The 18,033-nt window shown below is 38.7% G+C and overlaps 1 protein-coding gene across 1 annotated transcript; it reads right to left on the bottom strand.

The window, feature by feature from the left end:
- Positions 1–5,942: 5,942 nt before the first annotated feature.
- Positions 5,943–9,922, bottom strand: LOC105046002 (uncharacterized). Its single transcript, XM_010924466.4, has 3 exons — positions 9,803–9,922; positions 8,437–8,701; positions 5,943–8,259 (listed from the first exon to the last, which is right to left on the bottom strand). Exons 2-3 carry the CDS (start codon positions 8,552–8,554, stop codon positions 6,227–6,229), a joined length of 2,151 nt encoding a protein of 716 aa, XP_010922768.1. The 5' UTR covers positions 8,555–8,701; positions 9,803–9,922; the 3' UTR covers positions 5,943–6,226.
- Between the last annotated feature and the right edge of the window lie 8,111 nt (positions 9,923–18,033).

Genomic DNA, 18,033 nt, shown 5'->3' with positions numbered 1-18,033 from the left:
TTCTAGAGTATACTCTTTAAGGACTGCAGAATGCTGCAATTTTCTGAGATGTATACAAAGATTTGTAATGTTTGAAAAAAGCATGTATCTAATTCTCAGCTTTTTCTTGCTATGAATTGTCTGTTTGTCATTGGGTGTTCGTGTTTGTGATGGGAATGCATCCAGTGGACCTCCAAGTTTGAAGCAAAAATGGGAGTGGTGATAGCTCAATCAGTAACTCATACTTCTGGGAGCTGAGTGCGGTAGATTTTTAATAGCAGTGTCAAATAAATTTTGAGTAACTAGAGGTCGGATGATTGAGAGGGTGATACTGTATCAAGAATAATAAATGGTGCAAGAGACGTAACTTCCACCTGGTGTTCATCCTTTCCAGGTGTTCTTGGGTGGAGGGGAAATATCATCCGATTGGTACCATAATACATGAGGGAAACTACGTGAATCTACAAGCTGGCATTTGTACCATGCGTTCCGGTTCTCTATGCACCCTGAAAGGACGCACCATTTTACCGGTTGCTTTGGGTCCTTGGTTGGAGGGCCTCTTGTCTCTTTTTGCACTTTTATATGTGAACCTCTATATATGTCAATCTAATCCATACGAGGGGAAGTGTTTCTCTTCAAACAAGATAAACTTCTCTGATGTCCATGGAGACAACACCCACCCACCCCCCACCAAAAAGCCTCCAAATATTAGTAATGAGCAGACGCACGGCAGCAAATCCTGCCGGTCTTTGGATCGAACTCACCATCGTGGCAGAATCCCTTTGGACAACCAAGCGGTCAGCCCCGAGGATCTCCAGTTCATCACTTTTCAGGGTCTTGGCAAGTTCACCTGTGCTAAGTCTGTCTGCAGTCCGATATAAGCTATGAAAATTTATAGAGAGGCAAAGTTCTTGGGTTTGCCGTCACAAGATAGATAAGAGCTTTTGCAGGTTAAAAACATAAGTGAGTTTGCCAGAGACAGAATTAAGGAGGACTACTTTCAACATGAGAGACTGCTTAAATACATTAACAGAAGGGGATGCAAGATTCCAGAGCAGTATGAAATCCCGGGTTAAGTTGCCATACTGGTATGTAATACAATCATTTTAGTGAAGCCACTTCCATCCAATCCATTTGCCAGATATCATGATGGTTTGGAAAAAAAAAAAAAAAAAAATGCAAAAGCCAATCATGCATTTTTTGATGGGTTAAGCTGAAGCCTCGCCCTAGTTTGAAAATTTATCCATCTGGCATTGGGCTCGATTAAGTTGTAGCTTGCCCTCTGGATCGTTTAAAAATAAATCAATGTAAGATTAGGGTTTTGAACTGGACATGAATCAAAAAACACAGCATTTTGAACTAGAGTCAGACACTCAATGTGCTATTGTTGCGCCGCAAGTCCAATCTGATCTTGATACTCCCAAGAGATGTTGAGCCCCAGGGCCGGTCCTGATATTTTTTAGGCCTGGGGCCAAATAAAAAAAAAATATTAAAAATTAATATATTTTAAATATTAATTATTCATAGCAGATTGAAAGAGGAGGATTGAAGAGATTTATTTGACTTTTTGACGGATTTTGATCTGATTTTTGACGTCCAAAATAAGGAAGAATCACCGATGGACAGCAGAATAAGATGAAAAGATCGAAGACGGAGGAGGAGGCGGGGGAGAGGAGCTACAGATTGTGAGAGGGAGAAGACGTTTGATTTATCCAAAAAAGCCGTTGGGGTGCTGAGACTCGGGAGAGGAAGAAGACGTTTGGTTTACCCAGACAAAAAAAAAAAAAATAGGGGCCTGGGGCGGTCGCCCGCTTTGACCCGCCCCAGGGCCGGCCGTGTTGAGCCCTAACATTATCTTAATAGGAGTTTCGTTATGATGAATATGATTTGAAATAGTTTATGCAGAAGAGAAATTTTACTTTGCGTGCATTAGTTTTGTGGAACAATCAGATCAAGCAGTAGTTCCAAATATTGGACTAAGGCAATTGTTTATTTTGTATCCACTTTGCAGTCAAGCTGAACCCTAATCTTGTCAAAGGGCTGGGACATGGTGCCATGACAAGACTCATTAAATGCAACCATAAACATAAATGGGGAATTAAATTCTGATAAATACAGCAAGAACAATTATCTAACATGGGATAAATCCCAATATCGATGAGATCTCAAAATTCCAATAAATCTTAACAATGAGGGTCTGAAAAATGCAAATGATCCATGGCTTAGTTGATTCCTGATAACAACTGTTTTACCTGGTAATGCTAGTTTTTTCAGGATAGACACCAGATAAATAAACTGTTATATGAAGCGGAGAAACCTCAAGCGATCCAACTTGCTAAGCATTCACAGAGAATAAGTTAAGAAGGTACCATCTGTTAAAAAATATATCTCAAGATTTGGTCCACATTGAGCCCATAGCAAGGTCCAAGATGAAAAATGAAGTCCAATGAGCTCAAGAACACCCCAAACGGAGTCCGAACGGAGAAGATACGCACGAGAGAAGATGGTACGATGCACGAGACGGTGGCAGACCGGTGGGGACCGACAGAGCACCACCCGACCCAACGGAGATGCGCCCAGCGTGCAGCCACACGAGGCCCAGCACGTGGATAGGCCCAGCGCAGGCGCACGCGGCCCAGGCCCGGTCAAGCCCAGGCACGAGCGGACCCAGGCACAGGCAGGCCCAGCGCTGGCGAGCGCGCGGGCCGACCCAATGCGCTGGCGAGAGCGCGGGCTGGCCCAGCGCTCACGCGATCCACCATGGACAGCAAGGTGCTGGGCGGTCCATGGGATTGCGTGGACCGAACACGCGGTCCACGTGCGATTTTGGGGCTTTTGTGCACGATCAGACGACCCAAAATGTAGCCGGTCACAATCGGACGGTTGTGAACGAATCCGAGCGTGATCAGATGATCTGTGACCCTGTTTTGCACGATCGGACGGTCCTGATACGAGTATTTTTGTGATTCTGGAGTCTATATAGCTTCGATTGATAAACCGTTTGTTGCGTTGGGAAGCTGGTGACATTTCGGAGGTGCAGAAAGGCTTCAACAGATGTTTCAAAGAGCTTTTGTGAGGGTGTTGGGACTTTTTTGTAAGAGACTTTTGTACAAATATTGAGTGGTGAGTTCTTCTTGTATTGATCTTATTTTATTCTCTCAGTAAAGCTTGTACATCCCGTGGAGATAAGCTGGAGGCCAATCCACATATTTGCATTGTGTTTCTTATTTTGTTTCTTCTTTCTTCCTACTGCACCTTGTGGTATCGGATCCTGGTGGCACTACAATTAGTATCAGAGCAAGGTGGTACCAGAGCGTAGGTTGCAGCGATGGTGAACGAAATAAAAGATGGAGAAGACAAGCACAATCAAAATGGAGATCAATAAGTTTGATAAAAAGAGCATTTTTTTTCTTGTGGCAGGCAAGGATGAAAGACGTGCTCATCCAACAAGAGTTGATTGATACTTTCTTATGTGACGAGAAGCCGACCACCATAGAGGTGCAGAATTGAAGGCGGCTCCAGATGCAAGCGGTGAGTACGATCCGCTTGTACTTAGCAAATGAGGTGGTGATCCATGTGCTTGGCGAGACTTCTCCAATGAGACTGTGGTCGAAGCTCGAAGAGTTGTACATGGCGAAGTCTCTCACCAACACTCTCTTCCTCTGGAGGCAGTTCTATAAACTGTGGATGACTGAGGAACAAAGTATGCAGGAGCATCTCAACCACGTCCAAAAAATCCTCACCAATCTCCTCAGCGTTGGCGAGAAAGTTGAAGAGAAGGGCAGAGTCCCCCTTCATATGAGTTCTTGGTGACTGCTCTTCTAGTGGGGAAGAGCACCATCAATATGGACAAGGTCACCATGGAGATTCTCCAGAACGAAGTTCTCAAGAGTGAGAACCCAGCTTCGAGTTCAGGTGGTGGTAGCTCAGCTTTGGTGGTTTTTGGATGATCAGGAGGCGGTAGATAGAGTGACAGGAGTTCGCGATAAGGGCGGTCCAAGTCTAGGACGAGGGACTTGAGCAAGACCAGATATTATCAGTATAATGAGTTGGGGCATCTAGCTAGAGATTGCTCTCAACTCAGAGATCGGACGAGGGCTACTGCAGCGATGGTTAGTAGTGATTCAGAGAGAGATGTCCTGGAGATATCTGACGAGGTATCTACTTCTTTCCAGCAGTGGATCTTAAATTTTGTATGTACCTATCATGTATGTTACAGAGAGGAGCAGTTTGACTCCCTGAAAAATAGTGAGAGCATTGTTTATCTGCTGGATGGATCAAGCTATGCGATCAGAGACATCGGGATGGTCAGCTGGAGGATACATGATGGTGTAGAGAGAAGATTAGGGGAGATCCGATACATACTCGATTTCAGATGAAATCTTATCTCACTGAGCAAACTGGATTCAAGAGGCTATAGGACGGTAGATGGTGGAGGAATCCTAAAGATGTTGCATGGCAGTAGGATTATTTTGGAGGAAAAGAAGAAGACGAGAGGATATTACTACCCGGTGGAGAGCCCAGTGCGAGGTGAAGCTTCAGGAGCAGGAGGAGCCTAGGGCAAGGTAGAGCTCCAGGTGTAGGTGGATCGGGCACTAGACGTGAGACTTGGAAGGATGAGAGGCGACATCGCAGGGTGAGATTCCTATTACCGCAGGATGATACCTCGAGCAGATCTATGGTCAGAGTGGACATAATCCATCATGGAGGTGGGATCGAACGGTCTGGCTCGACTCCCATGTTTGCCCATCCATAAGATACCAGGCATGCCCCAGGGTGTGGGAGTGAGATGGATCACAAGCTCTCAGAGACAGGTGGAGGCTAAATATCGAATCGAGATGAAGATTGTTAGAAAATATATCTCAAGATTCACTCCACATTGAGCCCACAGCGAGGTCCAGCATAAAAAATAGAGTCCAACAAACTTCAGAATACCTCAAACGGAGTCTGGACGGAGAAGATACGCATGAGAGAAGATGGCACAGTGCACGAGACGACGACGGTTGGTGGAGCACCACCCGGCTCGATGGAGATGCGCCTAGCGTGCAGCCGCACGCGGACAGGCCCAGCATAAGTGCACGTGGCCCAGGTGTGGTCGAGCCCAAGCACGGGTGGGCCCAGCGTGGGCGAGTGCATGGGCTAGCCCAACACATGCGGACGGGCCAGCCCAGCACGTGCGGGCGTCCCAGGCCCAGTGCTCAAGCGGTCCACTGTGGACCACGAGGCACTGGGCGGTCCATGGGACCGTGTAGACCGAACATGCAGTCCATGTGCGGTTCAAGGGCTTTTGTGTGCGATCGGATGGCCCAGAATGCAGTCGGTCACAATCAGATGGCTGTGAGTGAATCCGAGCATGATCAGATGATCTGTGGCCCTGTTTTGCACGATCGGATGGTTTTGATGCGAGCCGGTCACGATCGGACGACCACGAATGATTCCAAGTTTGATCGAGACTCTGTTTCCTACTGAAACAGTATTTTTGTGATTCTGGAGCCTATATAGCTCCGATTGACGAACCGTTTATTCCGTTGGGAAGCTGATGACGTCCTAAAGATGCAGAAAGACTTCAACAGAGGTTTCAAAGAACTTTTGTGAGAGTTTTGAGATTTTTTTGTGAGAGACTTTTGTATAAAAGTTGAGTGGTGAGTTCTTCTTATATTGATTTTATTTTATTCTCTCATAATAAAGCTTGCACATCCCGTAGAAATAGGCTTGAGGCCAATCTACGTATTTATATTGTGTTTCTTATTTTATTTCTTCTTTCTTCTTGTTACATCTTATGGTACCGGATCCTGACGGTGCTACACCATCAAATAGCTAGAAGCAAGGGCATTCCACATGAAGCACTTCTCATGGCCAGACAATGCTTCGGTTCTGAAAGCTGAGAACACCATGAAGACTTGCCAATGTATAAGAGAAAGGTTAATGATGCGATGTATAAGAAAAAGTTAATGATGCGAACATTAACTGAAATAATCATAACATATTATTCAGTCTCTAAGTGAAAAGGGAGACAATTGTTTTCTAACTATCTATTCACTCTCTCTCTCTCTCTCTCTCTCTCTCTCACTATCTATTCACAAAAGCTACAAAATACATACAAACTCATGAATGCATGCCAATATCAAGGATCTGGGATAATATTTTGATTTGCATGAACTTACAGTTTCAGGCTCTCAAATTCATGAGTCAACTCCAGTGTACCCTCTTTCACCAGTCCATCATGAAACAAAGAACTTCTTCTAGTTCAGAATGGCTGAGGTGACTCTTCTTCCTCATGTATTTCCATACAATCTGGATCAGTACAAGGTCCTATTCGCTTGTGACATGAAGTGCTCTTTCCATGCTCTCTCAATCTATCAATCACATGGCTTTCCTGAGAAGGTCTATAAGAATGAGTTACCATTGATTCTATGCTTTCATAACCTTCATCAGTATCCCAATATTTGTATAACAACTCGGTGGCTGAAGAATACCCCATGAGCCGATGAAGTGGTAAACCTGATATCTGCTGGTCATTTTTTCCTTCAGAAGTGTTCCTCGAGACATGTAGCACAGGTTCAGCCTCTGCAGAAAAGCTTTTGGTGGAGGAGAACCCATACACTTCAGAAAAGGAAGCTGGATCACCTTGAGAGAAATCATTAGAATGAGAAACGGATCCAGTTGCCACATCTGTGCAATTGCCAACCTCATTGCATGGATGAACCACCTTGCCAGGAGATTGAGGACTAATGTGAGCTATTGCAGGAAATGATAACTGGAGGACTTCAGAACAGGCAGTACACTTCAGCTTATTCACTCTCCTCCTCGATATGAGAAAATCTGCTGGTAGCTGAAGCAATTCGAAGCAATTGTAGCAGATCATGAAAGGAGCACCCCCAGAAATGGGCCGGCAATGATTCTTTTTGCGCTTTCTTTTCTCATTATAGCGCAACTTCTCCTGCTCACGATCAGGCATGCCTGAGCTTCCAGCTGTTGAAGAATGGGAGCACAACTTGTGGGCATGAGCCCTACTTATACCATCAGCACAATGGTTAGGCTGCAATCGGAATTGTCGGTCTTCCAGACAGCAATGCACACAGGAACAGCTGCGCTGCGCTGAGAAAGGCTTTTGTGAGAATTGATGCTGTCGGAATGCAATTTGTCTTGGCCCATAAATTGCCTCAGGTGGATGGTGAAACAAGTTTGAATTAAAATACTGAGGAGGTTGGCGTTCAGACTTCCGATATAACGGCTGTTGGACATCAATGCCTCTCGAGCAAGGTTCCCCCCCTTGTACACTTTGATTGCTTCCATGAAGTTGATATTTTAGCTCGAACATCTTCCTTAATAAATCCATGCTACCATATCTGAGGTACTTGGATGATTTGCTCTCATGTTGGAAACTTGATCCTCTCGATACAGATTTAGAAGGCCCATCATTTTCAGGTTCCCTCCCGTTCTGTACTGAATGAAAGTCTTCAGACGCGAAAGAAGTCTCTCGCGATGGTTCATGCATTCTCATGATACTTGAGCCATACCTCTCATTTGACAATTTTGATGGGAGGTTCCTGGCTCGAAGATCTGCTTCAACATCAATTGTCATCTGGTTACTTCTCGAAACTGCCTCACCTTCCTTTCCCTTATTATCAGCTGCATCCAAAGCTTTTGGTGGTCGATAAGTTCTTCTAGATAGACGCAGATATCTGTCCCGGGCACGATTGTTGTACCCATCATCCAAAGAAGATACACTGCCATCATAAGCACGAGAGCTTCTAGTAGCTAGAGACCGAAAACTAAGGTCGAGCGCATCAGCAGATCCTCTGTCAACCATATCCTCCTTAGAGGCAACGCTCTGGCTGACAGACTCGGGAGGTTCTTCCACTTTGTTCATTTCATTTGAGCTTTCAGAAGGTTGCTGACCTGGCTTCAGAGATTTTTGTGCTTCAGTTTTAGGATGAACACCTCCATCTGGTTGGCTCTGGGATGCATCATCACTTCTGATGGCAAGTTGATTAGTATCAGAACCATTTTCTTGAATCCCAATTTCACCAGAGGCTTCTCCATTCTCTCGATGATTACATTTCGCACCGGGGTCAAGGGAGTAGATATTTGCGAGTATGGCTTCCTTTTCCTCATGCTCCAACTCTGATGAGTGTGCACTCGTGGAACATGCAAACATTTGTTTCACAGAAGAGGTGGATCCATTATCCGAGGCACCAATGTCTGAAAGACTCTGAGAATGATCTACTTCTGGTGATCTTGAGTTAACCTTTTCTCCAGCAGCAGTACGATTTTTCGCTGCAAGTAGAAATAAATCATCAAAACTAATGTCTTTTATTGTACAGTGAAGACCAAAGCTGATATTCATATTTTTCTTTTATTTTTTGTTTTGTTGAAGATCAAATTGATATCTTGAAAAAAAAGGAGCAAAGCAAATGCATCAGTATTTAAAAAGAGTGGAGAGAGAGAACCAACCTCGAAGGGTTGTGCCACATCCACCACAAGGGTATACTGGAATATGAGCATACTCCACTAGACGTTTGCGGCATGTTGGGCATCTCACAAGCCGGAATTTAGTGGAACTGCCGTCCATTGTTGGCTGAAGTCCCAAATATATAAGCCAGTGATTTAAACAGGAAAAGCACTACTGATGCTAATATTGCATTCTGCTGAAGAAACTTGACATCTATCCTCTCCTCCAGACCTTACAGAACTTTCCCATCTTGCCAGAAAACAAGCTCTGTAACATGCCAGTCAGAATACTAGACAGATTAAAATGGGCCTCTATAATTTATTCCAATTTAGGTGTTTTATATACATACTAGCAATGGAAAGCCCTAACTCTGAAATGTCTTGCTTATTAAAAAAAAAAAAAAAAAAAATCCACTTAACATAAGAATATTATTGAATTCCATAATAAAGATTGAATTAAATTCAGAGAGGAAAAAAAAAAAAGCAGTGAACTTTTGAATGCTAGTTTATACTAACTGAACTGATGACGATCCCAAAAGAATGTGAACGCCAAGAAATCAGATACAAATGCAATTAAAAGAAGCACTGAAGATGATCCTCTTAAAAACTAAAGTATTATTCTCAAAAAACCAAGGAGCGCAACACATACATGACCCAAACCCATGAATAACTGAAACACAATGCCAATGGAAATGGGGGAATGGGGACATGGGATCATATGTTCTTGCCAACCACTGTCATCGACAGAAATGAATCCTAGAAGTATACAAACTAAACAACTGGCAAAATTCTTGCTTTTCTTATGGACCACAGAGAGTTTCTTTAGATAAATCAGAGGAGGATGATATTAAGCTACCCAAATCTTCCCACCGATAACAGAGCCAAAAATCAGTTTTTGCCCCTTCATATCAAGAAAAAATTTAGTAAATTTCTTCTAGAACTCCAGAAACCAGTTCTATTCATAAATTGATAAGATAGATATACAACAGAAATCTAAGGAAAATTCATTCGATGGAACAAACTAAGCATATAGAGATTTGGGGAGAGAAAAAATACAATTCCAAGCTCCAACTGAATTAAGAAACAAGGTCATCATGATTGTTTAACAATATCTTACCACACAATTCCATCCAAAAACAAAAACTACCCAATACAGTGAACCAATAAGCGCATTGAAAACACCAAAGCAAACATCTTTAACAACTAACCACAAATTCTTCCATTCATAATTGTGAAATTTAAGAGCACAAATGATAAAATTGGGGTGAAACTCAAGACTTGTGACGAAAGAAACTGCCAACAAATCCTTTTTAAACTTCAGACTTTGGAAAAGAAATAGAGAAGAAAGAGAGGATAAGAAAAAGCTTACGTTGGAGATCGGGCCTGGAAGATTTGATGTCTTTATTTCTTCTTCCTTCTCTCTCTTTTTTAGAAGTATATATGGTGAAGACCAAAGAGAATAGAAGGGAAGCTACCGAGAACGAGAGCTCTGCCATACAATAATAATAATAATAGTTAGAGGAAGGTTAAGAATATGTATATCAAATATAATATATTCTTTTGACGTGGACCAAAATAATACCACCAAAAGCAAAGGAATCAAATGGGACGATAAGGACCTCGAGAAGGGGTGGAAAGAAGACGCGACTCTCCTTCCTTCTCTCTCTGTTTCTGTGGACCGAATCGTGTTAAGGGCGTTGGTTCATGGAGGAGAGGCTGAAATCATTCGATGAGAAAGAGGAGAGCGAGAGAGAGAGAGAGAGACAGAGATTGAGGAAGACTTTGACAGATAGCGTTGAAGTCCACGCCGCGTCGAACCCTCCTCTTTTTTTCTCTTTTCATCATAAATTATGAAAAGTAAACTTAGAACAGATGGATGCGTGACTATGAGCAGACACAAGCAGGAAGCTAAATGATCATGAGTCAAGTTATATCGTTTTGACCTTGAAAAACCAATAGCTTCTTCTGAATCCAATGGAGATGCTTAGGATATTTAATTAGAGTATCTATCATTATTTTCTCATAAATTTCCCATCCGATGTGGCAACTGGAGATTGGTGCAATACATTGGTCGTAGGTGAACGTTGCGGGGGTTGGTATGACGTGAAAATGGTAGCAGGGACCAAGAAAAATATCATTATTATGTCACATGTCAAGGATTCTTTTATCAAAATAATTTTTTTAAAATAATTATTTATAAAAATAATATAATTTTTAATTTATTTATCAAATTAATATAAATCTTATAAAATACCATTTGGAATGATATTTTATAAATTCACGTCAGCACCTCTTTTCCACGTAGATGATGAACAAAAAAATAAAATAAAATAAATTTATCATTTCAAACGGCGTTTCTGAAAATGCCATTTAAAATGACGTTCCTGAAAATATCATTTCAAAGGGTGCTTTCAAAAATTCCATTTGAAATGACGAATTTAATTATTTATTTTTAAAAAAAATAAAATAAAAATTATAATTTTAAATTTAAAAAAAAAATAAAATTTTAATTTTGATTCAAATAAAAATCATCATTTCAAATTAGTATCCCCATTCTAAATTATTTTTTTAAAAAAATATCTCAAAAGAAGAAAAAAATTGTTGTAAAAAAAATAAAAAACACCGTAAAAAAAGAAAAAAGAGAAAAAAATTGAAAAAAAATAAAAATTATAATTTTAAATTTTAAAAAAATAAAAATTTTAAGTTTAATTCAAATAAAAATCATTATTTTAAATTACAATCCACTTTTAAAATTAATTTTAAAAAAAAATACCTTAAAAAATTAAAAAAAATAAAAAAATACCATAAAAAAATGAGAAAAAAATAAAAATTATAATTTTAAATTTAAAAAAATAAAAATTTTAATTTTAATTCAAATAAAAAATATCATTTCAAATTACTTTCCCCATTTCACATTAATTTTTTAAAAAAATATTCCAAAAAAATATATCTTAAAAAACTAAAAAAATTAAAAATACCAAAAAAATGAAAAAAAAATAAAATTTATAATTTTGAATTTAAAAAATAAAATTTTTAATTTCAATTCAAATAAAAAATATTATTTCAAATTACTTTTTCCATTTCAAATTAATTTATTTTCAAAAATATCCCAAAAAATATCTTAAAAATTTTAAAAAATAAAAAATATCATAAAAAAGAAAAAAATGAGAAAAAAATAAAAATTATAATTTTAAATTTAAAAAAAAAATTAATTTTAATTTTAATTCAAATAAAAAATATCATTTCAAATTACTTTCTCCATTTCAAATTAATTTTTTAAAAAAATATTCCAAACAAAGGAAAAAAATACCTAAAAAATATCATAAAAATAGAAAATAATGATAAAAATAAAATATAATTATAATTATAATTTAAAATTATAAAAAAATAAAAATTTGAATTTGAATTCAAAAAAAATAAAAAATACCATAAAAAAAGTAAAAAATGAGAAAAAAATGAAAAAAAATAAAAATTATAATTCTAAATTTAAAAATAAATAAAAATTTTAAATTTAATTAAAATAAATTTTAATTAAAAAAAAATAAAATAAAAAATTTAATTTTAATTTAAATAAATTTAAAAAAATAGAAAATCAATCCGTATCATCTCCGTACCAACTTATAGCAGCCCAAACCGTATCGCACCGAGCGGTTGGTAAAAGTACCATAATGTACCAAAATCTTATCGACCTATACCAGCCCATACTGCACCATACGTAGCTATTCGTGTCCGTACGAGATCGAGATGTACCAGTACGGTCCGATTCATCTCATTTATCGAAAAATCGGCTTGAACTTTGATGGTTCCCCACCGACTTGTCTGATTTTGCTTATTTTTAGATATTTTAAAAAATATAATTAAATTATTCGATATATTATTATTATTTGCGTTATAATTTTTATGGCCCTTTTAGCATAATTTTTTCTCTCCTAATGTTCTGAGACACATGAGAGTATGTGTGTCCATGTCCACAAAGCATAATATCTGATCACTTGAAATTAAAATAATATAAAATAAAATTAATAATATAAAATAGAATAAAAATATCAAGAGTACAAAAAATAGTACAATAAAAGTTTCAAAAATACTAAGTACAAATCAAAAAAATACTAAGTCCCACAAAGACGTCGTGGTGCCCGTGGTCGCTTGGACCTTCTCAGGAAGGTCCTCAACGGCTGCTCTTGCTCCTGTATCTGCTGTGATGGCTCCTCTCCTATATCAGTAGAGGTCTGCTGGTCATGCTGCTCAGGAATAACTGATGCTGTCGGATCATCTACGGACTGAGCGACCCCCTCAACCCTCTCATTTGGATACACGAATGGGCCTAAAAAGAAAGTGTCATACTCATGTGGCCAACTGGTATCCGGTGATGTCATCTGGGGATGTAAGAAGAAGAAGGTGCTGCCATCTGTGGATCAAAAGGCGGTGGCATCTGTGCAATGTCTAGTGATGACATCTGCGGAATATGCGGTGATGGCATATTCGAAACATATGGTGACGGTGCATATCTCATATCTGGCGCATTGACTGCTCCATACCAAGACGCACGCTATACGAGTCAACACCAATCGCCACCATGAAGCAAAAATTCAGTGCAGGGGCAAAATGATAATTTTAAAACTTTTTCAAAATTATTATTTTGCAGTAAAATTATTAATTAATCTTATTAATTAATACTAATTAATCCTACACTAGGATCTAAATATGATACAACAGCATGCATTTAAATTTGAAATTCAAATTTGAAACGGTAAACTTTTTACTGTACTGTGTTCAGAACACATCACCTTTTGCGGGTAGTCGATCACCGCAATCTGATCACCGTCGGAAGGCTCTGATCATTACGTCATAGCAACACCAGTGTCTGGCCTCTGCGGATCGTCCACACGAAGCTCCCGTCTGATCGGTTCCACACAAATGCTAGTTTGTGATTTCACCCTTTTGATGGCTGATGTTGATCGAACTCCTTCGATCGATGTGTGCCAATTCTTCGGATGCTCTGGATTGTCTGCACGGTTGGTTGAGAGGCTGATGGATCTCTTCCTGAAATTTGGTGGACTCACGACACTCGTGGCACACCAATCTCACTTCCCGAACCCCTGGCTGAAACCCTAGGGATTACACTGAAAACCCTGCGTCCAATTTTCTTTCTTTTCTTTCTTTTTCTCTCGGAAGGTTTTGGACCTTCACCTCACGTATAAGACTTCCTCACGCCCCACTCTCTTTCTCAAAATTTTTCTACGCATGCCCCACCTCCCTATCTCTTTTAAAACAGTTCAAAACGTGTCTTATCCGCGTGAGAGGATAAAGACAAGTGGTTACACATTTGAATTCAAATCAAATTTGAATTCAAATGAAAACCAACTCATTCCTAACCACTTGTGGCGTGAGAAGAGAAGGGCGTGGACTCTTTGTGCGTGGAAAGGTTTTACGAGAAACTCTTTTCCGTGTGAATTATGTGGCGCACAAGATGGATAAGCTTGAAGGCAAAAGAGATAAGTTATCCATTCAAATTCAAACACGCTTTGAATTTGAATGGTTAACTAATCAGCTTTATCCATCCATATGGTGCACAAAAGTGGGCATGAGAGAGCTTTGCGTGGGAGAAAATTCACGAGAAAATTTCTTCTTGCAAATTCAAATGGGCGCAAGGAAGTTGGGTGGCGCAGGGAATTTAAAACAAGATGGTTTGATTCAAATTGAGCCAACCTAATTAAAATAAGTTAAGCACAATTAGACCAAATTAAATCCAACACAATTAGGCTTAATTAGGCTCAATAAAATCCTAATCAAATCAGGGATTAACTAAACCTAACCCCTGATCAAATCAGGGACTAAGCCACTTTAGCGATTAGATCAACCTTAACCTAATCGGGTCAATCCAAACTGAATCCAATTCAATTGGACTTGATCTAAAAATAATTACTCAATCAAATTAAGTTAATTAGTGATCAAATCACTAATTAAATCTCTCATAAATATTGAGTCTAAATTCGATAGGCAATTAGGCATCAGAGATCATCAATATGAAACCCTGATCAAAGAGTTCAAATTTCAAATTCAAAATTTGAAATTCAAAATTTTGACCCCGGTATCCAAAATATGTGAAACTCGTGATCAGAGAATCTTAATTCTCAATCATAGAGTTCCAAACACATAAGACTCATAATCAGCCATCAGATCAGAAAAGAACCTCTAATGTGTGTGACCCCACAGGTTCAAACCTAAGCCGGTAGCACAGGAACCAATTCTTGTACTAATCGAAGTGACCATCTAGCAATGGTACCCGACGACCAGATAGATCGAATAGTCGCAATCGTAACATTCAGAACCTACGTGAATATGGTTACCGTATAATTCATCCCTTTTGACCCCTGTGTTTAGGACGACTCAGGGTTAAACTGTCAACCCTGATGAGATCATCCGAATCGTGCTCAACTCAATTAGTCCTGTGACTCCTCACTAGGACTACCCTGGCCAAGGTTTTGCTAAATTGAAACACGACTGTGCACAGCTCCTAAACTGGAGTGGTCAATTCCATCTTGACACACGCACCGACAAGTCAAGTACTTGACTACACCCAGCAGCCTTCCGTCACTGAATTAAAAATTCAGGTAGTCCGGTGCCTAAGTGCAGTGAGTTGCTTGCAAGTCACCGTGGCGGTCTCAGGTCGGAGGGACATTTATACCCATATCCCATCAGAGCAAATCTTGACAGCAGAAATAGCTCCGGAGTCGGTCACGTTCAGTACAGATGTACCATTACATCTCACCTGTATGCCATACCAGTGTCTTCACACTCTTTGGTTATGAGGACAACCAACCCATATGGTACACAACGACCTATGCTCGATAAACGTTGTCGTCCTTGGTAACAACGTATCATTTGGTCGCGAACAGGTTTAAGGACTAAGCGACAAATCCTCCTTTGTCGAGTCTAAATAGTCCTAAGAACTTCACCACAACACAGGAGTTCATTAGAAGATGAAACATCTGTGATGAAAAAAATATCAAAATAATTTTTATTTATTTATAATTCATGTACTAATACAAAAGGAGCACAACCGTCAACAGGCTGACGATTGGCTTTGGGATACTATTCCCAACACACTAATGTTTCAAAACTTATTCTCTTTATCTTACGCAGTATCCGAATCCGTACATCCTCATCAGTCGTAAATAAAGCACGACGAGCGTCCAACACAAGATCCGACATAGAATTAGTCTACATAATAAAAAAAAATAGCAATATACTATAAAATATAAAATATAAATATAACACAAACAACATAAACTAATTTTCAATCTTAATTATTAGAAGTAAAGATATTGATATAAAATATAATTTTCATAGTCTTACCAAAAGACGCACAGTAGAACTCCCGTCCTCGTATCCGGGAACTACATACCGAGACTGTCCAATGACTCGCATTGTAATGCTAAAAAATCAAGCCATGTAATCCTCGGTATATAAACGGCCTCTCAAAATGAAATCATCATGAACAATGTGATCTCGACGTGCATCTCAAATATCGATGTACTCTGTATGTCTGATACGTCAGTCAATACGAACTCTTCCTCATCGATCAATACGATGAAATTTCTGGCTGGTATCAAACTGCTCTGAGATGCTCTGAATCTAACCAAATTGCCGCAGGACATGATTGAAAAGATGCCACTCTACCACATCAAAATAAATAAGTGGCACCCTAGCAGTCCATATGTCATGTTCAACTGTATATATCTACGGCAATATAGTCAATATCTTATATGTATATGGCTCCCACAAAAACTGACAGAGTTAAAATAAAATAAATTAGTAAGCTAAAATTTTAATAGATTATGAATACTATAAAATAATATTTATAAATAAATAAAATTTATCCATCTATGTGTATCAACTAATGTATCCAGCTGGCACCTATAAATCCATACCACTCTCATCGATGCATGATGAATGTTGAATGCAACGTTTCATCTGCTTGACAGTCTACTCATGTTAAATAATTTTTTTTGAATTTAAAAAGTACTAAATTTTAAGTAAATGAAGCAATATTTTTATACATATATCCCAATGGTCCGTCTAGTCTGAATGGAATATCAGAATCATGCTGCTCTGGTGGCATATCGAGCAACTGTCGCCGTAATGGACTAATAGTCGGCATCCTCTCTCATGTCTAAATCTGTAATTTAAAAAAAAAAAATCATACATGATATATCAAATCAAAGCTACAATATTAATTTTTTAAAAATATTAAAAATATAAATTTATAATTCATATACCTGTAGTAACACAAGATAACCACCAATCTCGCTCTGGTCAGTATAAGAATCCTGACACATAGCCCTGTACAGGCAAGTTAGTACTGCACTGCCCCAACTGAGCCTATGAACGAACTCTAAATCTTCCAATAATGGCAAAAATATCAACTTCATCTTGTTCGATGAAGTATCAGGTAATAGAACACCACCAAGCACCGCAGTACCTGACCCTTGACACACTGCTGCACCATCTCCTCTGGTGCATCATCCCCAATGTGAAAATATCGATAGCGATCATCCAAATACTCTATCCTGAGTTATGAATGATCAAAAAACTGAACGTCGGGCTCAAACCCTAACAATCGTAAGCATAAAGCCTGCCACTTCGGAATGGTAAGTGTGGGATCAACTCCGATAAATGGATCATCATCAACCAGTAGCCCGATAAGAATGCTGACATCCTGTAATGTGATGGTCGCCTCACCGAATGGAAGATGAAATGTGTGTATCTCTGGACGCTATCTCTGAAGTAAGGCAGTGATAAGACCAACGTCTATCTGTATGCGATCAATCCGATACACTCCATAGAATCCAAGATATCGTAAATAATCCACCACTCTAAGTGGGATATGCTCTGTCCTCCAGAAGTCAGCATCGGATCGTCTTAGTCTAAAGTGTCTGGGCTCTTGCAATAAGATATAATAATTAGATGATGTAAATAATTTTAAAAAAATATTAGTACTGGCCATTTTCTCAATAGTACACGAACCCGAGCACTGGCTATTTTCTCAGAGAAATCTATGACAAAATCAAAATAAAAAAATTTAGTATTAGTAATTATTTTATTATTTTAAAAGATTTATATAATAAATACATCATATCATCAATAAATAGGTACAAATAGATCCTATTCCATTCGAGAATTGCATTGATTCTATAGATTAATTACATTAATCAAACGATACATAATAGGGACTGAAAGAAATTTCGACAGTATTTCTCTTTAGTTCTCCCTATACGGCTGAAAATGTATGAGGAGAACTAAAGAAAAATATTATCCAAAATTTCTCTCGAACCCTCTGCATATCGTTCGAATAATGTAATTACCTACAGAATTAAATACAATTTTCAAACTGTCCAAACTGGACAATCAATTGATCAATATATATATTTTACGATGTCCGTATAAAAATATATAATCAAATATATATTTTATACGGATACCATAGAATATCCTACATTGATCAACTAACGGATCTACGATTTCATAAAATATAATATATTTTAAAATTATTAAATTAGGATCGAATCAAATTTTAAAATAAATCCGAATCTAATG

Source organism: Elaeis guineensis, chromosome 5, assembly GCF_000442705.2.
Source record: "Elaeis guineensis isolate ETL-2024a chromosome 5, EG11, whole genome shotgun sequence".
In the NCBI taxonomy this organism is placed as follows: Eukaryota; Viridiplantae; Streptophyta; class Magnoliopsida; order Arecales; family Arecaceae; genus Elaeis; species Elaeis guineensis.
This window is presented reverse-complemented; position numbering and strand designations above follow the sequence as displayed.